Here is a 27,596-nt window from a genome sequence, read left to right as displayed (position 1 = left end):
CTTTTATGTGGTACTTGGGTTCATGTCAGAAATGCGTTAACACATTTTTCATTGCAGAGATCATGTAACGGATGTTCCTAGTGGATTGTGTATATGTCTCAACCTCGTCGACACTGGAGTCAGACTCCGTGTCGACATCTGTGTCTGCCATCTGAGGTAACGGGCGTTTTTTGAGCCCCTGATGGCCTTTGAGACGCCTGGGCAGGCGCGGGCTGAGAAGCCGGCTGTCCCACAGCTGTTTTACGTCATCCAGCCTTGTAAGGAGTTGACATTGTCGTTTAATACCTTCCACCTATCCATCCACTCTGGTGTCTGCCCCACAGGGGACGACATCCCATTTATCGGCCTCTGCTCCACCTCCACGTAACCTTCCTCATCCCACATGTCGACACAGCCGTACCGACACACAGCACACACACAGGGAATGCTCTGACTGAGGACAGGACCCCACAAAGTCCTTTGGGAGACAGAGAGAGAGTATGCCAGCACACACCAGAGCGCTATATAATGCAGGGATTAACACTATAACTGAGTGATTTTTCCCCCAATAGCTGCTTGTATAACAATATTGCACCTAAATTTTGTGCCCCCCCCTCTCTTTTTAACCCTTTGAGCCTGAAAACTACAGGGTAGAGCCTGGGGAGCTGTCTTCCAGGTGCACTGTGAAGAGAAAATGGTGCCAGTGTGCTGAGGGAGATAGCTCTGCCCCTTTTTCACTGACTTTTCTCCCGCTTTTTTATGGATTCTGGCAGGGGTATTTATCACATATATAGACTCTGGGGCTATATATTGTGATATATTTGCCAGCCAATGTGTATTTATTGCTTCTCAGGGCGCCCCCCCCCCCAGCGCCCTGCACCCTCAGTGACCGGAGTGTGAAGTGTGTATGAGGAGCAATGGCGCACAGCTGCAGTGCTGTGCGCTACCTTGGTGAAGACTGATGTCTTCTGCCGCCGATTTTCCGGATTTCTTCTTGCTTCTGGCTCTGTAAGGGGGGCGGCGGCGCGGCTCCGGGACCGAACACCAATGGCCGGTTCCATTTGGTCGATCCCTCTGGAGCTAATGGTGTCCAGTAGCCTAAGAAGCCCAAGCTACCACCAGTTAGGTAGGTTCGCTTCTTCTCCCCTTAGTCCCTCGCTGCAGTGAGTCTGTTGCCAGCAGATCTCACTGTAAAATAAAAAACCTAACATATACTTTCTTTCTAGGAGCTCAGGAGAGCCCCTAGTGTGCATCCAGCTCGGCCGGGCACAGAATTCTAACTGAAGTCTGGAGGAGGGTCATAGTGGGAGGAGCCAGTGCACACCAGGTAGTCCTAATTCTTTCTTAGCTGTGCCGTCTCCTGCGGAGCCGCTATTCCCATGGTCCTTACGGAGTCCCCAGCATCCACTAGGACGTTAGAGAAATTGAATATACCCCTATGTCTGGAAGCGGTTGACCTGGGAATTCCACAGGTCTCAGGTCACAGGTGTAGTGTGAAAGGGAGTCTTGAGAAAAAGGTGAAGGACCCAGATTTGAGCAGGGAAATTCCTAAATCATGTCTGAAAGTCCTATTAGTCACAGCAAGCGCCTCGCACCAAATGGAACAAAACCGCTAGGTGAATAGGTGGGAGACGGTTAGGATTCCAGTGTTCGGAATGCCCGACATGGATCGCAGTGCCGACCCCGGAATCCTGAATAAAGTACTACCGGCACTGCACAGAGCTAAGCCGCGTTGGGGGAGATAGGTTAGGTTCAGGCTGCGGGTAAGGAGTTAGGGAGGTTAGGGATTAAGGTGTAGCATAGTTATCTACTAGGTGTCGAATTCCTGAGAGTTGGGATACCGCTGTCGGTATTTTGACTGCCGCCATCCCAAGTGCCAGGATCCAGATACCATCCTGAATAGATTTTGGACACTAGTATCGTGTCCAGATAATATTTAGAACGTGATTGGTCCCCAAAATTTGTAATAACAGTAATGCCATCTGTATGTTTAATAGATCCGTGTTTCCAATCAGTTCTCAGAGTTTCATAATCCAGAGCCACTGGAACAATTAAGTGATTGAACTAATCTTTTCACTGAACTAGTTAATAATGCATGAGTTATCACGTGAGTCGACGCGCCCGGTGAGGGGCGTGGCTTCATGTGGAGGTTTCTCAGGCAGCGAGCAGCTGCTACTGGCCGGAAAACGCTCACCGCCGCCACTTCCATCCTCCTGTCTGGTGACCTTTATCGCCGGAAGTAATTCTTTCACCTTCCTTTCCTCTATTTTACTGTCCGGAAGTCCTTCCCTCTCTTCTCCTTACCGGAAGTATCCCCCTTTCTTCTCTCCCCCCCCCTCCCTACGGGCACCGGAAACACACTCGGCGCCCCGAGTTATTGTGCGCGGGAGAGAGGAAGATGGCGGCGAATATGTACCGGGTGGGCGGTGAGTATGAGCTGTATGATGCCTTTATATAGCGCATGTATACACTGTGTGGCATGTATGGGGAAGGCCTGTAGCCTCCGTGCGCCCCTATACTCCCCCTTACGTGACAGCGGCCCGTAGCCGGCTCATCCGGGGCGTGAGAACTACAGTACAACACTGTTAAAGTACCAGTACTCACCTCCGTAGAGACCGCTGGCTGTGCTGTAATGCAGGGCTGTTTGATGGAAATATATATATATATATATATATATATATATATATATATATATATATATATACACACACACACACACACACACACACACACACACACTATATCGTATCATACACACGCACACACACAGGTGCAGACTATCCTGTGCCTGCTTTGAATGTGTGTGTGAGATGAGGGTGTATGTGATGCATGCTTACAATACACCTGCACATACCAGTGATAGTGTCAGGAGCTTGGGAGAATATAGGAGGATAATTTATGTACAAAATAAACTTATTGCTAGGTTGTTTTTTTAATCATATGGGTTCTAGTTTGCAAATGTCTTTAAAAAAAAATGTTTTTATCTGTTTTGCGACTGTCACTTAATTATGCAGAGAAATATATAATCTCCCCATACATAAGCATCTGATGCTATGTGGGGAGAAAACACCTTATTTGATAGATATCTTTACATTCCAAAGACCTTCTTTGTAAATGTCATCAGCATGTAGAATACAGTTCAGTCATTAATTGTTCTGCACAAGGTGTTCATTCTGATCTATAAATTGCACTGTCCTGCTGTACATGTCTATAACAAACATTTATTCATGTGTTAACTGCCTGTTTTGTACCAAGTGTTGCTGTAGAGAACTGCCCAGTTTTACATTTCATTGGTTAACAGAAAAGCTTTTGTTTATCTAATAGGCCCTACAAACTGGGTGATAATACTCATAGATATGAACGATCTCGTTCATTAATGAACGAGGTACCGTTCATATCTTTGAGTGTGGAGGCACAAGCGACACTTCTATGGATCCGGGTGACGGGGGGAATGAAGAAACTTCACTCCCGCCGCCGGGTCGGCCGTTTCCGCCGTCGGTCAGATCGGCGGCGGATCGCTGAATGTGTAGGGCCAATAAGGAGTTTGCTGTTTATGTTGTTCATTGTATGTTACCATATGTATAGAATGTCTGTCCCACACATTTCACAGATGGTAGTGGGCTATTAAATCGGTGCTTGTTCATATTTTAAGTTGCAAAACACTGGCAACGACACCTCTTCTCGTACCCTGTATGGCCCTATAACGCCCTGGATGCTCTGATTTTTGTGTGTAGCTCTATAGGGCTGTAAACATAAGTAATCTAATCCACACCTACTGTAAGTGCGGCATATACAGTAGTTGCATAGACACGTGGGGGTGAGCAAATTGAATTTACTCCTTAGAAACTATTTCACTGGAGCAAGCGAATCATTATGAATTTTAGTTTACTGATATGACCTTGTTTACCTCACGGCTTTGTTCCTTGCTTGGGCTTAAACATGGGTAGTGATTCTCGTACTTTCTCCCAAATTTTGCATCTTATTCTCATCGTAGCTGCGTTTAAATTAATTTCTAGGGGTGAATTCACTTGTTTTCTCCTCGCAGCTGCCACCAGATGGCGTCTGACGGATTAATTCAATTGTCGCTCCGTTTGGGCGCTAGTGCGACATTTCTTCTCGCAGCCTTTGATGTAGGACTTTAGATGGGTTGTGGGAGGAAGCAGGAGTACTCTGAGGAAACCCCTGCAAGCACGGGAAGAATATCCAAACTTCACACAGTAAGGGCCATAGTGGGAATTGAACCCATAACCAGTGATGTGAGGCAGTAATGCTGACCATTACACTTTCTGTGCTGCGCTAGGATTAGTATTTTTGTTGCAAGGTGGTAGGTATTAAGTTTGAGCTTAATCAAGGGCTACATGAAATGCCAGCTTCAGTATTCAGGGTATCCTTGTTCTGTACTTTTGTTTCATTAGTGATGTGAATAAGACATAGGGGGTCAATTCAATTCTACACGAATTGAACAGCGCTGGGAGGGAGCTCACAGAGCTATACACTTAGCGATGCAAAGTCTGAGAATGCCCGTACACCCACGCAGACCAAGTTTTGTTGGTTTTCTGCTCGCATCCCCGGAGATGCGCAAGAAGAAATATGAAAACAGCATTGCGCTGAATTGAATTGCTTCGGGAGCTCCGCGTTGAGTTGAATTGACCAAGACTCTGGCAAAATGTTTGGTACAGGCCAAAGTTTGTGGTGCGCAAAACGGGGCTATTTGATTCAATTTGAGAATAGATGTATATATACCTCCATATATTACCGTCTCCAGGAGGGACAGAATGCTCTGCTTTTGGACTTCCCTCTTAATTTATGTTTTCCATCACCTGCGCTGAAACACCTTTCTTATCAGTTAACCTGTTCAAAACAGATGATGGCAATCGTAAATTAAGAGAAAAGTCCAGGAGCAGAGCGTTGTGTCCCTCCTGGAGAGGGTCATGTTGGTAGATATGAGTATGTGGATACATCTGTAAAGTTTACAGACAAACAGGAAAGGTGAGCTCAGTGAGTAAAGAACTAGCACATGTAATACAAAAGGTTCTATAGTAGTAGTGCTAACCAGATCTTCTAAGAACGTGATATAATAATCGTACAATGGAGATTTACTTCCGTTGGAAATTGGCTATACTGAGGAAAACTTTAGCCAGACATTAGTTACAGTCATGATATGCAGTTGATGAGTTCTGTAAATGCTTATTCCTCTCTCAAATATCTTTTCCCTAAAACCTCTATCCTGTGTGTGTGTGTGTGTGTGTGTGTGTGTGTGTGTGAGAGACAAAGGGGTGAGAGGGCAGCAAAATGTCAGCTATATATTACAATGCACCAATATAATTGTACTTGAATCAGACTCTGAGTGCCACTGTTAACTTTCTCTCCTATCTATCTACCTATCTATCTATATATATATATATCTATCTATATATCTATCTATATATATATATATATATATATATATATATATATATATATATATAAAATAATTTTTTGATGTACGTGAATTCTATTTTTGGTTTTCAAATCTACTCCACTAACATTGTCCCATTCCTGTCTCTCCGTTCTGTACCTGACATCAGGGAATTCCAGTCACCATTTCTATTTGCTATTAGCTGTCATTACTGACCATTTTTTTCTTTACTGGACAAGCGTCAATGATCTAAAAAAGCTCGAGGCTTGCAGAAGTGGGTGTCTGCTGATTTGCTGGCTAGTGTGCAGAGACATGGCAGTCTGCATTAACAACCTGTCATAAGTGTAGCAGTGTATGTGCAAAACGTGGGTGTTGCTGATGAGTGACAGTTTGTGTACAGTATAGGCAGGCTAGTATACGTCAGCATGTTGATTAGTGTCATAACATAGATGCCTGACTGGTCAGTTGTGGCCACCACTATTTTTGTATACAGGCCACACATTATAATTCAGAAAGGGGTTCACTACGATCTGCCGGCGGTCGGGCTCCCGACGACCAGCATATCGGCGCCGGGAGCCCGACCACCGGCTTACCAACAGTGTGGCGAGCGCAAATGAGCCCCTTGCGGGCTCGCTGCGCTCGCCATGCTACGGGCACGGTGGCGCGCCACGCTATTTTATTCTCCCTCCAGGGGGGTCGTGGACCCCCACGAGGGAGAATAAGTGTCGGTATGCCGGCTGTCGGGATCCCGGCGCCGGTATACTGTGCGCCGGGATCCCGTCAGTCGGCATACTGAAGACCACCCTTCAGAAAGAAGTTAAGCAATATGAAATGAGACTCATAGGCACTTATTTGTATAGACGCCCAGCAGGGATGGACGCAAAAAATGTAATCATCCCCCAAGTTTTTTATTTTATAATATTACCTACTGGACACAATAATGTCTGAGCATCAATACGAAATGTGCACATAACCAAAACATGATATTCTTGTCATGCCTGGTAGGCGACCTCACTGTTCATTGTGCACATATGCAGTATAAAATCCACGTTAATGCAGGTCTGAATTGGAGTTAGTGCGACTTTTAGTTTGCAGCCCCTGAGTAGGTGTAAATTAGATAAAAATATTTCTCTAACGTCCTAGTGGATGCTGGGGACTCCCAAAGGACCATGGAGAATAGACTGGCTCTGCAGGAGACATGGGCACTTTAAGAAAGAATTTAGATTCTGGTGTGCTCTGGGTCCTCCCTCTATGTCCCTCCTCCAGACCTCAGTTTGAGACTGTGCCCGGACGAGCTGGGTGCTGTTCAGTGAGCTCTCCTGAGCTTGCTGTGAGAAAGTATTTTGTTAGGTTTTTTATTTTCAGGGAGCTCTGCTGGCAACAGACTCCCTGCATCATGGGACAGAGGGGAGAGAAGCAGCCCTACTCTCTGAAGCTAGGTCCTGCTTCTTAGGCTACTGGACACCATTAGCTCCAGAGGTATCGTACACAGGATCTCACCCTCGTCGTCCGATCCCAGAGCCGCGCCGCCGTCCCCCTCGCAGAGCCGGAAGACAGAAGCCGGGTGAGTATGAGAAGCAAGAAGACTTCGAAATCGGCGGCAGAAGACTCCGTTCTTCACTGAGGTAACGCACAGCACTGCAGCTGTGCGCCATTGCTCCCACACACCCCACATACTCCGGTCACTGTAAGGGTGCAGGGCGCAGGGGGGGGGCGCCCTGGGCAGCATTTGGGACCTCTTTTGGCAAAAGTACACATATATACAGTTGGGCACTGTATATATGTATGAGCCCGCGCCAAGAAAATGTATATTTAAGCGGGACAGAAGCCCGCCGTCGAGGGGGCGGGGCTTCTTCCTCAGCACTCACCTGCGCCACAGCTCCGCTGAGAGGAAGCTCCCCAGGCTCTCCCCTGCTGATACACGGTAGAAGAGGGTAAAAAGAGGGGGGGGGGGGCACATAATTAGGCGCAAAAATCAATATAAACAGCAGCTACTGGGTTAACATTAAGTTACTGTGTTATTCCTGGGTTTATAGCGCTGGGGTGTGTGCTGGCATACTCTCTCTCTGTCTCTCCAAAGGGCCTTGTGGGGGAATTGTCTTCAGATGAGCATTCCCTGAGTGTGTGGTGTCGGTACGTGTGTGTCGACATGTCTGAGGTAAAAGGCTCCCCTAAGGAGGAGATTGAGCAAATGTGTGTGTGAGTGGTGTCTCTATCGACAAAGCCGACACCTGTTTGGATATGTGAAATTAAGTGCTAAGGTAAATTTATTGCACAAAAGATTAGAGAACAGACAGGGAATCTACCCATGTCTGTCCCTATGTCGCAGAGACCTTCAGAGTCTCTCAATGATCACTATCCAAAATAATAGACACTGATATCGACACGGAGTCTGACTCCAGTGTCGACTACGATAATGCAAAGTTACAGCCAAAATGGCAGGAAAGTATTCAATATATGATTATTGTAATAAAAAATGTTTTGCATATCACTGATGACTCATCTGTCCCTGACACAAGGGTACACATGTTTATGGGGAAGAAAGCTGAGGTAAATTTCCCTCCTCTCATGAAGAAAAAGAGCGGGAATCTCCAGACAAGAGACTGCAGTTTCCCACAAAGAATTCTCAGGGAGTATCCTTTCCCTACTAGGGCCAGGATACGATGGGAATCTTCCCCTAGGGTGTCACGTTTGCCCAAAAGGTAGCGCTGACTTAACAGCTATCCTCAGGGATCCTGCAGATAGCATGCAGTAAAAGTACTTTGAAGTCCATTTACACACATTCTGGTACACTACTCAGACCGGCGATTGTGTCGGCATGGGTTTATAGCGCTGTAGCAGCGTGGACAGATACCTTATCAGCAGAGATTAAGACCCTAGTATGTATATATAAATGTGTGTGTATATGTGTATATATATATATATATATATATATATATATATATATATATATATATATATATATATATATATATATATATATAAAAGATGCTGTCTTAGATATATATATAAAACATGCCCAAAGAGACATTAGTCTACTGGGTTCTAGAGTCAACGCTATGTCGATTTCTGCTTGACGTGTCCTGTGGAACATGCAATGGACAGGTGATGCGGACTTAAGAGGCATATGGAAGGTTTACCTAAGGCTGAGGATTATGTGGAGAAGGGATCTCGGACCTGGTCTCCACAGCTATGGCTGGTAATTCTGATCTTTTGCCTTATATTCCCGCACAGCCTAGGAAAGCACGACATTATCAAATGCAGTCCTTTCGATCACAAAGAAACAAGAAAGTCCGAGGTGCGTCCTTTCTTGCCAGAGGCTGGGGCAGAGGAAAGAAGCTGCACAACACAGCTAGTTCCCAGGAACAGAAGTCCTCCCCGGCCTCTACAAAATCCACCGCATGTCGCTGGGGCTCCACAGGCGGAGCTAGGCCCGGTGGGGGCACGCCTTCGAAATTTCAGCCACAAGTGGGTTCACTCCCTGTTGGATTCCTGGGCAATAGATATTGTGTCTCAGGGATACAAGCTGGACTTCGAGGAGATGCCCCCTCACCGACGGCCCTGCCGGCTTCCCCCCACGAGAGGGAAATAGTGTTAACTGCAATTCACAAATTGTATCTTCAACAGGGGTTGGTCAAGGTTCCCCTCCTTCAACAAGGAGGGGGTTATTATTCGACCATGTTGTAGTCCCGAAACCGGACGGTTCGGTCAGACCCATATTGAATTTAAAATCCCTGAACATATACCTGAAAAGGTTCAAGTTCAAGATGGAATCGCTGAGAGCGGTCGTCGCAAGCCTGGAAGGGGGGGATTTTATGGTGTCTCTGGACATAAAGGATGCATACCTTCATGTCCCCATTTATCCACCTCATCAGGCGTACCTCAGATTTGTGGTACAGGATTGTCATTACCAATTTCAGACGTTGCCGTTTGGTCTCTCCACTTCACCGAGAATATTTACCAAGGTAATGGCGGAAATGATGGTACTCCTGTGGAAGCAAGGAGTCGCAATTATCCCATACTCGGACGATCTCCTCATAAAAGCGGGATCAAGAGAGCAGTTGCTGATCAGCGTAGCACTTTCTCTGGAAGTGTAACGGCAACACGGCTGGATTCTAAATATTCCAAAGTCGCAGTTGGTTCCTACGGCTCGTCTGCCTTTCCTAGGCATGATTCTAGACACAGACCAGAAAAGGGTTTATCTCCCGATAGAGAGAGCTCAGGAGCTCATGACACTGGTCAGGAACCTATTAAAACCAAAACAGGTGTCAGTGCATCACTGCACTCGAGTCCTGGGAAGGATGGTGGCATCATACGAGGCCATTCCCTTCGGCAGGTTCCATGCGAGGGCCTTTCAATGGGACTTACTGGACAAGTGGTCCGGATCACATCTTCAGATGCATCGGTTAATCACCCTATCCCCCAGGGCCAGGGTGTCTCTCCTGTGGTGGCTGCAGAGTGCTCACCTTCTCGAGGGCCTCAGATTCGGCATTCAGGACTGGGTCCTGGTGACCACGGATGCAAGCCTCCGAGGGTGGGGAGCAGTCACACAGGGAAGAAATTTCCAAGGTCTGTGGGCAAGTCAGGAGACTTGCCTTCACATCAACATCCTGGAACTAACAACGCCCTACGTCAAGCGGAGACCCTGCTTCGCGACCAACCGGTTCTGATTCAGTCAGACACCATCACCGCAGTGGCTCATGTAAACCGACAAGGCGGCACAAGGAGCAGGGAAGCGGTGGCGGAAGCCGCCAGAATTCTTCGCTGGGCGGAAAATCACGTAAGCGCACTGTCAGCAGTGTTCATCCCGGGACACGACCTCCACCCGGGAGAGTGGGGACTTCATCAGGAAGTCTTCGCACAGACTGCATGTCGGTGGGAACTGCCACAGGTGGACATGACGGCATCCCGCCTCAACAAAAAACTACAGTGGTATTGCGCCAGGTCAAGAGACCCTCAAGCGATAGCTGTAGACGCCCTGGTGACACCGTGGGTGTTCCAGTCGGTTTATGTATTTCCTCCACTTCCTCTCATACCCAAGGTGCTGTGAATAATAAGAAAAAGAGTGAGAACGATACTCATTGTTCCAGATTGGCCACGAAGGACTTGGAATCCAGATCTGCAAGCAATGCTCACAGAGGAACCGTGGCCTCTTCCTCTGAGACAGGACTGGCTGCAACAGGGGCCCTGTCTGTTCCAAGACTTACCGCGGCTGCGTTTGACGGCATGGCGGTTGAACGCCGGATCCTAGCGGAGAAAGGCATTCCTGAGGAGGTCATTCCTACGCTGATAAAGGCTAGGAAGGACGTGACAGCTCAACATTATCACCGTATATAGCGAAAATATGTTGCTTGGTGTGGGGCCAGGAATACCCCTACGGAGGAATTCCAGCTGGGCCGTTTCCTTCACTTCCTACAGTCAGGAGTGAATTTGGGCCTAAAATTGGGTTCCATTAAGGTCCAGATTTCGGCCCTATCCATTTTCTTTCAAAAGGAGTTGACTTCTCGACCTGACGTTCAGACGTTTGTAAAGGGAGTGCTGCATATTTAGCCCCCTTTTGTGCCTCCAGTGGCACCTTGGGATCTTAACGTGGTGTTGAGTTTCCTGAAATCTCACTGGTTTGAATCACTCAAAACGGTGGAGTTGAAATATCTCACGTGGAAGGTGGTCATGCTATTGGCCTTGGCTTCGGCTAGGCGTGTGTCAGAGTTGGCGGCTTTGTCACATAAAAGCCCCTATCTGGTTTTCCATGCGGATAGAGCAGAATTGCGGACACGTCCACAATTTCTGCCGAAAGTGGTTTTATCATTTCATATAAACCAACCTATTGTGGTGCCTGTGGCTACTACTGCCTTGGAGGATTCCGAGTTGCTTGATGTGGTCAGGGCTTTGAAGGTTTATGTAGCCAGAACGGCTAGGGTCAGGAAAACAGAGTCTTTGTTTATCCTGTATGCTTCCAACAAGCTTGGTGCTCCTGCTTCAAAGCAAACTATTGCTCGCTGAATCTGTAACACGATTCAGCAGGCTCATTCTGCGGCTGGTTTGCCGCTGCCAAAATCAGTTAAGGCCCATTCCACTAGGATGGTGGGCTCTTCTTGGGCGGCTGCCCGAGGGGTCTCGGCATTACAGCTTTGCCGAGCGGCTACTTGGTCAGGTTCAAACACTTTTGCAAAGTTCTACAAGTTTGATACCCTGGCTGAGGAGGACCTTGTGTTTGCTCAATCGGTGCTGCAGTCATCCGCACTCTCCCACCCGTTTGGGAGCTTTGGTATAATCCCCATGGTCCTTACGGAGTCCCCAGCATCCACTAGGACATTAGAGAAAATAAGATTTTACTTACCGGTAAATCTATTTCTCGTAGTCCGTAGTGGATGCTGGGCGCCCGTCCCAAGTGCAGACTTCTTCTGCAATGCTTGTATATAGTTATTGCTTCAATAAAGGTTATGTTATGGTTGCATCAGGGTTGGACCTGTTGCTCTGTTGTTGTTCATACTGTTGACTGGGTATGTTTATCTCAAGTTATACGGTGTGATTGGTGTGGCTGGTATGAATCTTGCCCTGGATTACCAAAATCCTTTCCTTGTACTGTCAGCTCTTCCGGGCACAGTTTCTCTAACTGAGGAGGGACATAGAGGGAGGAGCCAGAGCACACCAAAATCTAAATTCTTTCTTAAAGTGCTCATGTCTCCTGCGGAGCCCGTCTATTCCCCATGGTCCTTACGGAGTCCCCAGCATCCACTACGGACTACGAGAAATAGATTTTCCGGTAAGTAAAATCTTATTTTTTTTAAAGTGAAAATGTCAGAACTTCTGAAACTGCCCCTCCCAATGCATAATTATGCATTCTGTGGTATTTAAATAGCATAATTTGGCCAATAACAACATGTCATTTTTCAGGTGGTTTTCGTTACGTTCAAAAGACGGTTGAATTATACTGAACATGTATTTTGGGGTGTTTATTGATGGAAAAGGTTTTTTTATAACTTGTAGAAGAGCTGTTTTTTTCCCCAAAATATTTTTTCTAGCGGCGTTAATCTGGCGAAAAACACTTTTTTTTTTTTTTTTTTTTTTTTTTTTAGAATAACGTTTCCACAGTTAATGAAAAAGTAAAAAAAAAAATCTGCCATTTGGCACCTATTAAAAACCTCAACCCCTCGCTAAGGTTGCGCATAGTAGAATTACTGTGTGGGTGCTGCATTAATGATTTTGTAATTGCTCAGCATAGTATGCGCTGGTGCGCAGTTGAAAAACAGTCTGCAATATGCACCTTAGTTTACCTGCGGCAAAACCTCAGCCCATAAGTGTTCTGTAATTACTATCAAAGACATCTGTGGTAATAGATGGTCTCTGATTTAATTAAATTGGCTGTCATAGATACCTGACTTATCGCACTATTAAGGGAAATTAAATTCTGTGGGAAGTACCATTGGACATCAATCACGCGAGTTACTGGCTACCTCTGTGGTGTGCGAGGGAATATTAGTGAATACACTGGTCACAGAGCAACTTATCATTCTGGAGACACTCCTATGCCAGGGCTGAGAACTGAATTCTGCCCTTAGCTTTCTAACAGGAAGACTTTAATTGGGCGATTCAATTAGCCATGAGGCAGCTCATCCTACAAGTAAGTGCGACCCTATAGGGCTGCATAAAATAACAATTGGGGTGTGATTGAGGTGCCATTGCTGGCGTTTCCATGCCATTGCAATAGTAACTTGCCCCCCTAACTAAGCTGCAACATGAGTTAATATTAAGTGAAGCTTACTTGAACAGGTAAAACGCATTTTCTTTTAGCTGAGAAGAGGATTCCTACATGAAAAACATTCATTTATTTTGACTGAAATCAGTGTAACACCATTTTCACACACAAATCCCAAGGCTGATCCCGGTTGATGAACACTGTTTACATCCAATGGGGTCAATTCTATTCAGCGACAGTTGAATAGCGCCGGGAGTTAACAACTCCCAGCACTATTCAGTACAGTGCCAAGTGACATCAATTGTCGGGAATTCTTCTCTCACCCCCAGGGGATGAGAGCGGAAATCCGACAAGTTCTGCCGCGCGGCCGGCGCGAGGCTGATTCTGTTGGGAATCAGCATCGCGGCGGGGAGTTAAGTCGGAGAATGCCCGTTCCCCCGACAATTCAACCTGTTAAGTCGGCGAGAATGGGTCTTCGCCGACTTAACATGAGCTGAATTGAATAGCGACGGGAGCTATCTCTCGGCGCTATTCAACTGTCGCTGAATAGAATTGACCCCAATGTTACACCTTCTCAAACTGGTCGTCGCCCTTCACACTGCACCCATGTCTGACCTGCAAAACTAGTGAGTCATTAACAGTGGATGTTACAGGCTCAATAAGATGACCGTGAAAAGTGACCACCTTTTAGACATAACCCATGTAGAATAATCTGGGTCGTCTCATTTACACTGCAGCGTATCTTGTATCCCTGGTAATGATATTGGGGCGATGACACGGCTTGACCCTTTTTCACCAACATGTACCTTGGGTTTATCTGGCAATTCCCTGAGTCATATGCTTGGCGCGAAAGGGGTATTATGGGCCCTACTCACTGGCCGAGGTGCCCGACGGCCGATACGGCCGACGAGCGACCCGGCGGCGGGGGGGGCAGTGACGGGGGGAGTGAAGCTTCTTCACTCCCCCCGTCACCCGGCTCCATAGACGTGCAGGCAAATATGGACGAGATCGTCCATATCGGCCTGCATGCACAGCCGACAGGAGACCAGCGATGAACGAGCGCGGGGACGCGCATCGTTCATCGCTTAAGTCTCCACACTGAAAGATATGAACGAGATCTCGTTCATTTATGAACGAGATCGTTCATATCTTTCAAAATATCGGCCAGTGTGTAGGGCCCATAAGGCTTTGACATTGATGGTAGGGAATTTCCATGGTGATGTGTTTGTTACTAAGTTATAAGTATACACTGTTTTAAACCACATTGCAGTCTATTCATTTCTGTTTACTCAGCAGTTCTCTATGGCTAGGGCCACTCATAGCACTGTCGCCCGGATCCGTTTTGCAGGACCCAGGTCCGGCTGAAATGCTATGTTGATTCACACATAGCCTTTTCGCTGGATGCCGCAGAATGGCATCTGGCCAGTGCCACTACCGGCTTTCAAGTAGAATGAACATTCAAATGTATGTGTTCTACTTTAAATCCGGTCGTCCTGTCATCCGGCTCGTGGATGTGGCCGCGCCTATGTGTGGGCGGACGCGTAGGAGCCCATGTACAGGCTTCTTCCTGCCAAGTGTGTCCCGCTGAACGGGACCTGATAAAATGCAACTTCTGGCCCCAGCCTAAGTCTGATCCAGACCTATAGGGTTGTACTATTACGGTATAGACGTCTAGTCACTGACCATATTTACTATCATCCTCAATTGACATTGGAATACATTCAAACATTTGTCCGGACTGTTGTGTGTTTTGGTACCGCACAGCAATTTGTGACTAGTTTAGTCTGAAATGAGCAGATTGGCATCTTGATCTGCTGCCTACGCTGCCAACACATGTATATACATTTGTTTAGCCAAAGGTCCAGTGTATTTGGTGCCTGATTCTGATTTGCATGGTGTTAGCATCGCTGCTGCGTCCTTGTATGCAGCAGCAATGCTAACATATGCTAATGCAGCAGAAGGATTCTGGTATACATAGACAGCTCCTGCATGCATGTGTGATCCTCTGCTGCGTCCAAGGTCACAGCATCTGATAACTCTGTAGGACCATCAGCCAGTTCAGTAACTTTCAGGTTATACAGACTGGCTGCCACAGCTCCGTAAACAAGGCCAGGTACTGTGCATGGGCAGACCCTGGTCTCGGCACGCCCTCAAGACAGGCCGGCACCAACCCCTCCCTGTTCTTAATACCCCTTTCACACCGCACAAATAACCCAGTATCGACCCGGCATATTTCCGGGTCGGCGTGCGGTGTGAAAGGGGCCTTGCCAAAATCGCTGTGTTATACCCGGGTTGAATACCGGGTCATTGGCTGCGTAAATGGGCTCCCGGGTCGATGCGACACAGGACCCGTTTACTAGATAGGGAGAGGCGGTGCAGAGATGAGCTGATATTACTTTAAATTAAACATTAATAATAATTCATATATTTTTGATTTTCTGTAAATTGAAGTCATTTTCCGAACATTGAAATGCATTGAAAGAAAATTGTAAATCTTGCTCCATATAATTTCTTGCCTTTCTTGCCTTGATTTCAAATTTACCAGCAGTGATTCCCAGGTATATGAATCTGAGTAATGACACACAAGACAGCCAGCATTTGTTAGCCTACCACTGTACAAGGTACATTGCCAAATATACAGACACTGGTTATTTTGTTGCCGTTGTATTTGGATGCTTAGGGCTGTATCCTATTACCCCCGAAGCACTTTCGGCCAGTAAAAACGGGCGGACATCGTGATTAATGACCGATGGTCATTATCGGGGGTATCAAACTAGAGGCCGTTTTTATCGTCCAAAATTGGACCCGCGATCATGCGATAACACATGGGATCAGGGATAAGTGTTTTTGTGGTTCCGGTGGCCCGTTATTTCAGACTCAGGCACCCGAAGCATAATCCACGTTAAGTGATGGCATCGGTGCTAACCCCCAGCAATCCTATTACAAGTGGGAAAGTACCACTGCTAATAGGATACCAGACCGTAGTGTGTATTATTGGATTCTGTGCTGTTAGAATTAAGCGCTATTGGTTGCAAATTTCACCTATTGGAAAGTGATTACAACGGACTATTTTAAACCAGTGGTTGTTTGTATTCTTACTCTGTGTACCTATAGGTAAAATTAACCACCTTTTTCTCTATATTTAGATTATGTATACTTTGAAAATTCCTCGAGCAACCCATACCTGATCCGTAGAATAGAAGAACTGAACAAGGTAACATGAGTGCTATCAGAGAAACCTTTTAATGTGTTGCATTGTGGATGTATAGAGATAACGTAACGGAGAGTGCAGTTTCAGGAATATGTGACTCATCTGTAGCCCTTTCTCTCTTGTAGACTGCAAATGGAAATGTCGAAGCTAAGGTCGTCTGTCTGTTCCGTCGCAGAGACATCTCCAGCAGTCTGAACAGTTTAGCAGACAGCAATGCACGTAAGTTGCACTGGCAAGGCTATAAATATGTGGGTTCACTTATTTTGTTTCTCCTAGGAAGGTAAAGTGTAAATGCTGTAGTCATTCAGTCATTTTAGGCACAAACATTGGAAATGAATAGCTTACGTAATTATACAGAAGTCCTAATCATGAACACTTCATAACTATTATGTTAATTTGGAAGTCACCAAAGTTTCTATTCCAAGCTTCCTCGCATGAGAACCTCCTCTTTCCTGTATGAATAGAAAATGAATTTCCGTTCATATATTCCATTTTTCCTTTTGGCTTTGCTGATGGATAAAGTGTCAATGGTTACATTGTATTTGTCTTTATTTCCACCACTGTTTTTTCGATGGTCAGGGGAGTTTGAGGACGAGTCTAAGCAGCCATCCGTGGCTGAACCACAGAGACACCAACTGAAGCACCGGGAGCTCTTCCTGTCCCGGCAGTTTGAATCCCTGCCTGCTACCCACATCAGGTATGTTGACATTAATGCAACCTCTACCTTGTGTTTCCTATTGCAGTGGATGGTAATATAATGGCTAGGTCCCGGATTTTTAGGATTTAAAAATCTAGGTTAAAAATTAGTTTCTTTTCATTCCCTGTTTTAGGATTTTATAGGTTTTAAAAATTACAGTTTAGAAATGTATAATTGTATGAAAATAAAACAAAACCACGCAGCATATCACTGCACCTTTATTACAGATGTGTCCTGATACTTCCTTGCAGCGTTTGCTCACTTCTCTATAGAAGCAAATGGATCGTGGGTGCAAATCTCGGGTGCATACTCTACGCGGCAAGGCTGTACCCGGACACATCTGTTCATCTGAAGTACATATGAAAACTGCTCATTTCACACATTTCAACAGTTAATTTATATAGTTTCACCTTAAGTAACATAATTTGGTCTTTTTAGGGTCTAACAGTGAAAATAGGTTATTTGTGGTACTAGCACCCAGATTAGGTCATTTTAGTTTCATTGAAATTAAGTATGTTATTCCTTGGTACATAAAACATAAAAGGAAATTGGAATTTCTCTAGCATTCATAAGGGATATTGGGGACAACTTACTACGGTGGGGTATAGACGGGGTCCAAAGGAACCGGTGCACTTTAAATTTCTTCAGCTGGGTGTGCTGGCTCCTCCCCTCTATGCCCCTTCCCACAGGCAGTTTAGAAAAAAGTGCCCTCAGGAGAGGATGCACACTCTGCAGCTTCAGAGAGTTTTCTTCAGTTTCTTTGAAAACTTTATTTTCGGTATGCTGTTTAGGCAACAGCATACCTGCACCGTGGGAGTTAGGGGGGGATGGTCACCGGCTTCTGTAAGGTGTCAGAGCTGCTTCCCTGCTGCAGGACCACCGTCCTGAGAGGTTGTTGTACAGCGGGGCACTGCGCCTTAGCGGTCACAATCGCAGCACGTCGCACACCCCTAACAGTAGCCTGAAGGTGACAACAGTGGTGAGTACAAACCGGGGGCGCGGTTAGGGGGGGCCCCCCCGGTTCTTGGTGCGGCAAAAACGCATGGGAGGCATACGGGACTCTCCTGGGGGGAAACACGCTATAGCCCCCTGTGTACACTGACAGCGGTAGTGAAAACTAGCACTTGTTGTGATGTTTTACACTTCTAGGGAGACTTTGCCAGTATAAATATAACTGAAGCTCCGGCGCCATTACAGGGAGTGGAGCTTCCTCAGAGCGGGGATTAGCTGCGTTTTGGCGCCTTCCTCAGCTTACAGCTGCAGCAGCAGGCACACACAGCTCCTCCAGACACTCAGGATACCACTGGAAACTGGTACAGGGGTGTAGCAAAGGGGGAGAGGCGCTATTGTACACAATCTGTGTCCTGAAAAGGACAAATACTCCGGTGTTACACCGTGATATATCAAAATCAGCTTTATTGGCCAGGTATACTTACGTATACTAGGAATTTGTCTTCGGTTTGCTATACAACAGCCAAGTAGGTAACAGGTAAGCAGGTGTGTGTGTGTGTAGGGGGGGGGGGGGGGGCGGCGGCAAGTAAAGTTACACAGATAGGTATACCGTAGGGACACAAGTTAGTTACATGTACGTCTAGTCAGTCAATGTTCAGGAGTTCAGCAGGCGGTCAGCTTTGGGAAAGAAACTTTTGAGGCTTCTGGTGGATCTGGCGGGGACAGCCCTGTAACGCCTGCCTGAAGGAAGCAAGTTAAACATGCTGTGGCTGGGGTGTAGCTGGTCTTTTACTATCTTCATTGCCCGCTTTTTAGCTCTGGACAAGTACAGGTCCTGGACTGAGGGAAGGTCGGCCCCGATGATCTTCTCTGCGGTTCTGACCACCTTTTGGAGCCTGCATCTGTCCCTCGCGCTGGCGGAGCTGTACCATACGAGTATCGAGGAGCACAGTACCGACTCCACAATCGCGGAGTAGAAGAGGAGCAGGAGCTTCTGTGGGATGTTGAACTTCCTTAGTTGCCTGAGGAAGAACAACCTCTGCTGCGCTTTCCCAACAGTGGCGTCAGCGTAGGACCCCCATTTAAGGTCCCTGGAGATTGTGATCCCTAGAAACTTGAAGGAGTCCACTAGCGATACCACACTGTCAGCAATCGTTAGCGGAGGTGCACTAGATGACTTCTTCCTGAAGTCCACTATCATCTCGACAGTTTTGAGGGGGTTGAGGTCAAGGTTGTTGTGGATGCACCACTGGGCCAGCCGGTCTACTTCCCGTCTGTAGGCCGATTCATCCCCATCCTTGATGAGGCCGATGACGGTGGTGTCATCGGCAAATTTGATGATCCTTACTGATTGCGCCTCTGAGGTACAGTCATTTGTGTACAGGAAGAAGAGCAGGGGTGAGAGGACACAGCCCTGAGGGGCCCCTGTACTAATGGACCGCGCTTGAGAGGTGAATTCTCCCGCTTTCACCACCTGTGTCCTATCTGTCAGGAAGTCTATTATCCAGGAACAGGTAGCTTCTGGGACCACTAGGCGAAGTAATTTGGGGTGGAGGATGCTGGGGATGATTGTATTGAAGGCCGAGATGAAATCGACAAACAGGACCCTCGCGTAGGTACCGGAAATGTCTAGGTGCTGTAAAATGTAGTGCAGGCCCAGGTTGACTGCATCCTCGACACACCGATTCGAGCGATAGGCGAACTGCAGGGGGTCCAGTTGGGGGCCAGTCACAGTTTTCAGGTGATTCAAAACCAGACGCTCGAACGTTTTCATGACCACAGACGTCAGTGCTATCGGCCTGTAGTCGTTCAGGTTCGTGATAGTGGGTTTCTTGGGGACCGGGACTATAGTAGACCTTTTGAGGCAGGAAGGGACTTTCTGTAGCTCCAGCGATTTATTGAAGATCTTGGTGAATATGGGGGCGAGCTGACCCGCACATGCTCTTAGGGCTCTTGCAGCTTCACTGGGGCTGTTTAGCTTGGGTGTGCTGTTCCCTTCTCTCTGTCTCCCCCTCACATACAGTAAGGCAGGCTTGCTATTATATTACTTGTATGTGTATATAAGTGTTTACTGTAAACATGATAAAACACCAATTATGCAGTGTATGTCACACCAGATTTTCTCCCTCTAGATCTGGTTCCATATCGTGAACAATGCAGCCAGTTCTCACAACTCAGTGGGGGGCGCCGCCAAGAGCCTTCCTTATTAGGTGCCATAAAAACCATGATGTCAGATATGTCATCTCAGTTCACTGCTAATGCTCAAAAAACTCAACATCTGCAGCAGGCTGTTGCAGACCTAACTGTAAGGGCAGATGCTCCACAGTCCCCCCTCTCTAGATCAGGACCACAAAAGCGTGTGTTACCTGCTTTACTCTCAGACTCTGATGAGGAGACACAGGAGGAGGGGGAGGAATTGGGTCCTATTACTGGGGATACCTCTTCTACACAGGATATTGAACCCCTCATTCTGGCTATACGGGACGTGTTAAGACTCCCTCTAAAGGACTCTGTGTCACAGCAGTTGTTTTCTCTGGCAGGGTCCACAGGTTATCCACAGGATAACACTAGGATATGATGAAGCGACAGCGTATTTGCACGAATCGGTCAGAGCTTTTCGGCCCCCCAGCGTGCAACGGGCCCGTCCATATATCCCCACCCTTGGCTCAGGCAAATCAGTTTTCTCTAACGTCCTAGTGGATGCTGGGAACTCCATAAGGACCATGGGGAATAGCGGGCTCCGAAGGAGGCTGGGCACTCTAGAAAGATTTATGACTACCTGGTGTGCACTGGCTCCTCCCACTATGACCCTCCTCCAAGCCTCAGTTAGATCTTGTGCCCGGCCGAGGTTGGATGCACACTAGGGGCTCTCCTGAGCCCTTAGAAAGAAAGTATAGATTTAGGTTTTTTATTTTCAGTGAGACCTGCTGGCAACAGGCTCACTGCAGCGAGGGACTAAGGGGAGAAGAAGCGAACTCGCCTGCTTGCAGCCGGATTGGGCTTCTTAGGCTACTGGACACCATTAGCTCCAGAGGGATCGACCGCAGGCCCAGTCCTTGGTGTTCGGTCCCGGAGCCGCGCCGCCGTCCCCCTTACAGAGCCAGTAGCAAGAAGAGGTCCGGAAAAACGGCGGCAGAAGACATCAGTCTTCACCAAGGTAGCGCACAGCACTGCAGCTGTGCGCCATTGCTCCTCATGCACACCACACACTCCGGTCACTGATGGGTGCAGGGCGCTGGGGGGGGGCGCCCTGAGCAGCAATATAAACACCTTGGCTGGCAAAAATACATCACATATAACCCCCAGGGCTATATGGATGTATATTAACCCCTGCCAGATTCCATAAAAATGCGGGAGAAAAGTCTGCAAAAAAGGGGCGGAGCCTATCTCCTCAGCACACTGGCGCCATTTTTACCTCACAGCTCCGTTGGAGGGAAGCTCCCTGGCTCTCCCCTGCAGTCTACACTACAGAACAGGGTTAAAACAGAGAGGGGGGGCACTAAATTTAGGCGCAGTATAAATTATATAAAAGCAGCTATAGGGGACATAACTCAGTTAGTCCCTGCATTATATAGCGCTCTGGTGTGTGCTGGCATACTCACTCTGTCCCCCCCAAAGGGCTTTTGTGGGTCCTGTCCTCATTGGAGCATTCCTTGTGTGTGTGCGGTGTGTCGGTACGGCTGTGTCGACATGTTTGATGAGGAGACTTATGTGGAGGCGGAGCAGTTGCCGATAAATGAGATGTCGCCTCTGTGGGCCGACACCAGAGTGGATGGATAGGTGGAAGGTATTAACCGACAGTGTCAACTCCTTACATAAAAGGCTGGATGACGTAACAGCTATGGGACAGCCGGCTTCTCAGCCCGCGCCTGCCCAGACGTCTCAAAGGCCATCAACGCTCCCTCAGATGGCAGACACAGATGTCGACACGGAGTCTGACTCCAGTGTCGACGAGGTTGAGACATATACACAATCCACTAGGAACATCCGTTACATGATCCCGGCAATATAAAATGTGTTACACATTTCTGACATTAACCCAAGTACCACTAAAAACAAAGGGTTTTATGTGTGGGGAGAAAAAGCAGGCAGTGTTTTGTTCCCCCATCAAATGAGTGAATGAAGTGTGAAAAAGCGTGGGTTTCCCCGATAAGAAACTGGTAATTTCTAACAAGTTACTGATGGCGTACCCTTTCCCGCCAGAGGATAAGTTACGCTGGGAGATATCCCCTAGGGTGGATAAGGCGCTCACACGTTTGTCAAGGTGGCACTGCCGTCTTAGGATACGGCCACTTTGAAGGTACCTGCTGATAAATAGCAGGAGGCTATCCTGAAGTCTGTAATTACACACTCAGGTACTAGACTGAGACCTGCAGACTGCTGCAGCGTGGTCTGTACCCCTTTCAAACAGGGATACTATTTTGCGAACATAAGACGTCGTCTTATATATGAGGGATGCACAGAGGAATATTTTGCCGGCTGGCATCCTGAATTATTGCAATGTCCATTCTGTCAGGAGGGTATTGGAGACCCGACACTGGACAGGTGATGCTGACTTTAAAAGGCACATAGAGCCTTATAAGGGTGAGGAATTGGTTGGGGATGGTCTCTGGGACCTCGTATCCACAGCAACAGCTGGGATGAAAATATTTTACCTCAGGTTTCCTCACAGCCTAAGAAACGCACTGTATTATCAGGTACAGTCCTTTCGGCTTCAAAAAAGCAGGCGGGTCAAACGAGGGAAGAGGAAAAAAGCTGCACCAGCAGCCAGTCCCCAGAATCAAAATTCTTTCCCTGCTTCCTCTGAGTCCACCGCATGACGCGGGGGCTCCACAGGCGTAGCCAGGTACGGTGGGGGGGCGTTTCAAAAATTTCAGCGATCAGTGGGCTCGCTCACAGGTGGATCCCTGGATCCTTCAAGTAGTATCTCAGGGGTACAAGCTGGAAGTCGAGGCGTCTCCCCCCCGCCGTTTACTCAAATATGCCTTGCCGACAACTCCCTCAGGCAGGGAGGCTGTGCTAGAGGCAATTCACAAGCTGTATTCCCAGCAGGTGATAGTCAAGGTGCCCCTACTTCAACAAGGACGGGGTTACTATTCCACACTGTTTGTGGTACCGAAACCAGCCGGTTCGGTGAGACCCATTTTAAAATGGAAATCCTTGAACACTTACATAACAAAGTTCAAGATGGAATCGCTCAGGGCGGTTATTGCAAGCCTGGACGAGGGGGATTACATGGTATCCCTGGACATCAAGGATGCTTACCTGCATGTCCCTATTTACCTTCCTCACCAGGAGTACCTCAGATTGTGGTACAGGATTGCCATTACCAATTCCAGACACTACCGTTTGGACTGTCTACGGCACCGAGGGTGTTTACCAAGGTAATGGCAGAAATGATGATACTCCTTCAAAAAAAAAAAAAAAAAAAAGGAGTTTTTATTTATCCCATACTTGGATGATCTCCTTATAAAGGCAAGGTCCAGGGAGCAGTTACTGTTCGGAGTAGCACTATCTCAGGAGGTGCTACAACAGCATGGCTGGATTCTGAACATTCCAAAGTCACAGCTGGTTCCTTCCACTCGCTTACTGTTCCTGGGGATGATTTTGGACACAGAACAGAAAAAAGTGTTTCTCCCGCAGGAGAAAGCCAAGGAGCTGTCATCTCTAGTCAGAGACCTCCTAAAACCAAAAAGGGTATCGGTGCATCGTTGCACACGAGTCCTGGGAAAAATGGTGGCTTCATACGAAGCAATTCCATTCGGCAGGTTCCATGCGAGGACCTTCCCGTGAGACCTCTTAGATAAGTGGTCGGGATCGCATCTTCAAATGCATCAAATGATAACCCTGTCTCCAAGGACCAGGGTGTCTCTACTGTGGTGGATGCAGGGTGCTCATCTTCTAGAGGGCCGCAGTTTCGGCATACAGGACTGGGTCCTGGTGACCACGGATGCCAGCCTTCAAGGCTGGGGAGCAGTCACACAGGGAAGAAACTTCCAGGGCCTATGGTCAAGTCAGGAGACTTCCCTACATATAAATTCTGGAACTGAGGGCCATTTACAATGCCCTAAGTCAGGCAAGACCCCTGCTTCAAAACCAGCCGGTACTGATACAGTCAGACAACATCACGGCAGTCGCCCATATGACCCGACAGGGCGGCACAAGAAGCAGGATGGCAATGGCAGAAGCCACAAGGATTCTCCGATGGGCGGAAAATCACGTACTACGACTGTCAGCAGTGTTCATTCCGGGAGTGGACAACTGGGAAGCAGACTTCCTCAACAGACACGACCTACACCCGGGAGAGTGGGGACTTCATCCAGAAGTCTTCCTGCTGTTGGTAAACCGTTGGGAAAGGCCACAGGTGGACATGATGGCGTCCCGCCTCAACAAAAAGCTAAAGAGATATTGCGCCAGGTCAAGGGACCCTCAGGCGATAGCTGTGGACGCTCTAGTGACACCGTGGGTGTACCAGTCGGTTTATGTGTTCCCTACTCTGCCTCTCATACCAAAGGTACTGAGAATAATAAGATGGCGAGGAGTAAGAACGATACTCGTGGTTCCGGATTGGCCAAGAAGGGCTTGGTACCCGGAACTTCAGGAAATGATATCAGAGGACCCATGGCCTCTGCCGCTCAGACAGGACCTGCTTCAGCAGGGGCCCTGTCTGTTCCAAGACTTACCGCGGCTGCGTTTGACGGCATGGCGATTGAGCGCCGGATCCTGAAGGAAAAGGGTATTCCGGAAGAAGTCATTCCTGCGCTTATTAAAGCCAGGAAAGATGTTACGGCAAAACATTATCACCGCATGTGGCGGGAATATGTTGCATGGTGCAAGGCCAAAAAGGCCCCAACAGAGGAATTTCCACTAGGTCGATTTCTACATTTCCTGCAAGCAGGAGTGAATATGGGCCTAAGTCTAGGCTCCATTAAAGTACAGATCTCTGCTCTGTCGATTTTCTTTCAAAAAGAATTAGCTTCAGTACCTGAAGTTCAGGCATTGTGAAAGGAGTGCTGCATATTCAGCCCCCGTTTGTGCCCCCTGTGTGGTGTTGAGTTTTCTTAAAATCACATTGGTTTGAGCCACTAAAAACCGTGGATCTAAAATATCTCACGTGGAAAGTGGTCATGTTATTGGCCTTGGCTTCAGCCAGGCGAGTGTCAGAATTGGCGGCTTTATCATGTAAAAGCCCTTATCTGATTTTCCATATGGATAGGGCAGAATTGAGGACTCGTCCCCAATTTCTTCCTAAGGTGGTGTCAGCGTTTCACCTGAACCAGCCTATTGTGGTGCCGGCGGCTACTAGTGAATTGGAGGACTCCAAGTTGCTAGACGTTGTCAGGGCCCTGAAAATATATGTTTCCAGGACGGCTGGAGTCAGAAACTCTGACTCGCTGTTTATCCTGTATGCACCCAACAAGCTGGGTGCTCCTGCTTCTAAGCAGTCTATTGCTCGCTGGATTTGTAGTACAATTCAGCTTGCACATTCTGTGGCAGGCATACCACAGCCAAAATCTGTAAATGCCCATTCCACAAGGAAGGTGGGCTCATCTTGGGCGGCTGCCCGAGGGGTCTCGGCTTTACAACTTTGCCGAGCAGCTACTTGGTCAGGGGCAAACACGTTTGCAAAATTCTACAAATTTGATACCCTGGCTGAGGAGGACCTGGAGTTCTCTCATTCGGTGCTACAGAGTCATCCGCACTCTCCCGCCCGTTTGGGAGCTTTGGTATAATCCCCATGGTCCTTACGGAGTTCCCAGCATCCACTAGGACGTTAGAGAAAATAAGAATTTACTCACCGGTAATTCTATTTCTCGTAGTCCGTAGTGGATGCTGGGCGCCCATCCCAAGTGCGGATTGTCTGCAATACTTGTAAATAGTTATTGTTAACTAAAGGGTTATTGTTGAGCCATCTGTTGAGAGGCTCAGTTGTTTTCATACTGTCAAACTGGATATAGTATCACGAGTTGTACGATGTGATTGGTGTGGCTGGTAAGAGTCTTACCCGGGATTCTAAATCCTTCCTTATTATGTCTGCTCGTCCGGGCACAGTGTCCTAACTGAGGCTTGGAGGAGGGTCATAGTGGGAGGAGCCAGTGCACACCAGGTAGTCATAAATCTTTCTAGAGTGCCCAGCCTCCTTCGGAGCCTGCTTATTCCCCATGGTCCTCACGGAGTTCCCAGCATCCACTACGGACTACGAGAAATAGAATTACCGGTGAGTAAATTCTTATTTTTTTTGTTTGGTGCGGTAGGAGCCGGACCATGGTCAGAGGGCTGCTGGTTTTTAGCAGCCCTAAGCTTTCTGTCAGTTTTTTTTCTATTCCGATCCCTAATGCAGGTGCATGGGTAGGGTCGGATTGTATGTCACTTTAAAAAGCTTAAAGTGATTACAGTCACAAATTGTGTAGTACACTGGAAGTGTTGATTATTTATCATGTCTAAGAGCGGCAAAGGTAAGAAAGATACACTCATATCATGTTTATCTTGCAAAGCTGTGCTAACCGCTCAGGATCTGGTTCAGGATGGTTTGTGTGCAAATTGTTTTAGCTTTCACCAGGGTCTCTTGAAAAATACAAGGCAGGTTGATCCACCTTGGGCTATGTTTACACACATATTATCCAGTGTAGCTAAACAGATTCCAACTTCTGTACCAGGGATAGGTTACACGATTAACCTTTGCATGCTGCTTACAACCTGCAGTTTATCACTTCCAGCAGCAGCCTCTCAAAAGAAACAGGCGGATAAGCCAGTGTTAAGTAAATCTTCATCCTCACATGTTTCAGATGAAGTCATCGGAGGATGAAAGCTCAATAAATTCTGCTTCGGCATACGAAGAGGAGGAGGAAGGTCTCAGCTCAGTGGATATAGCTGAGTTAATTAAAGCAAAGAAAGCCATTCTATCCTTAGAGGATTCAGCAGAGCCTGTGTTAAAAAACCAAGGCACCTGTGTTTAAACGTCCCAAAACAGTTAAGACTGAGTTTCCGGGGTCAGATCAGCTGACGGAAATCATGGAAGAGGCTTGGGCTACGCCCAGTAAAAAGTTTAAAATTCATAGGAAATGGAATTCCAATTATCCTCTTCCAGCTGGGGATTCTTTAAAATGGGAGGTGGCTCCAAAGGTAGATACGCATGTGATTCGATTAGTGCGAAAATCTACATTACCTTTGCCTTCAACATCATGATGTCACAGATAGGAGAGTGGATGGTTTTTAAAAAAACATTTTTTCCCTGTCTGGGGCAGTCATAAGGCCAGCCATGGCTTTAGCTTGGATAGCAATGGCAGTGGCTGCCTGGACTGATGCATTGGAGGGGGATTTTTCAATAGCATTTAGAGAGCAAAAATCCCATATAGCACATATAAAACAGGCTGCAATTTTCTTGGAAGAAGCAGCATTGGATATGGGTACTATTGCCTCCAGGGCGTCAGGGCAACAATAGCTGCTCGCAGAGCAGTTTGGCTACGTACATGGAAATCTGATTCAGACTCTAGAAGGTTTTGGAATCTGCCTTTTTCTGTAGATATTCTTTTTGGTAAAGAATTGACAGATATTTTGGAGTCAGAAGCAGACTCCAAGAAGGTAAAGTTTCCTTCCACATACAATTTCAAACCTAAAGTTACAGCTTTTTGGCCTCAAGGAAAAGCTAAAGGAAAAAGTG

General features: G+C 47.3%; 1 protein-coding gene across 2 annotated transcripts in view; it reads left to right on the top strand.

The window, feature by feature from the left end:
• The first annotated feature begins 2,135 nt into the window (after positions 1-2,135).
• MTA2 (metastasis associated 1 family member 2) overlaps positions 2,136-27,596 on the top strand; it is an 83,726-nt gene continuing 58,265 nt past the window's right edge. The window contains exons 1-4 of one of the 2 annotated variants that reach the window (XM_063945020.1): positions 2,136-2,405; positions 16,223-16,290; positions 16,413-16,506; positions 16,867-16,984. In XM_063945020.1, coding sequence (XP_063801090.1) covers positions 2,378-2,405; positions 16,223-16,290; positions 16,413-16,506; positions 16,867-16,984 — 308 coding nt within the window. In that variant the 5' untranslated portion in view covers positions 2,136-2,377. The remainder of the gene's footprint in view (positions 2,406-16,222; positions 16,291-16,412; positions 16,507-16,866; positions 16,985-27,596) is intronic. The other variant, XM_063945019.1, reaches the window with a different exon arrangement.

The sequence above is a fragment of the Pseudophryne corroboree genome, chromosome 11 (assembly GCF_028390025.1).
Source record: "Pseudophryne corroboree isolate aPseCor3 chromosome 11, aPseCor3.hap2, whole genome shotgun sequence".
Lineage (NCBI taxonomy): Eukaryota > Metazoa > Chordata > Amphibia > Anura > Myobatrachidae > Pseudophryne > Pseudophryne corroboree.
Note: the sequence above shows the minus strand (reverse complement) of the source record. Positions and strands in the feature narration are given on the sequence as shown.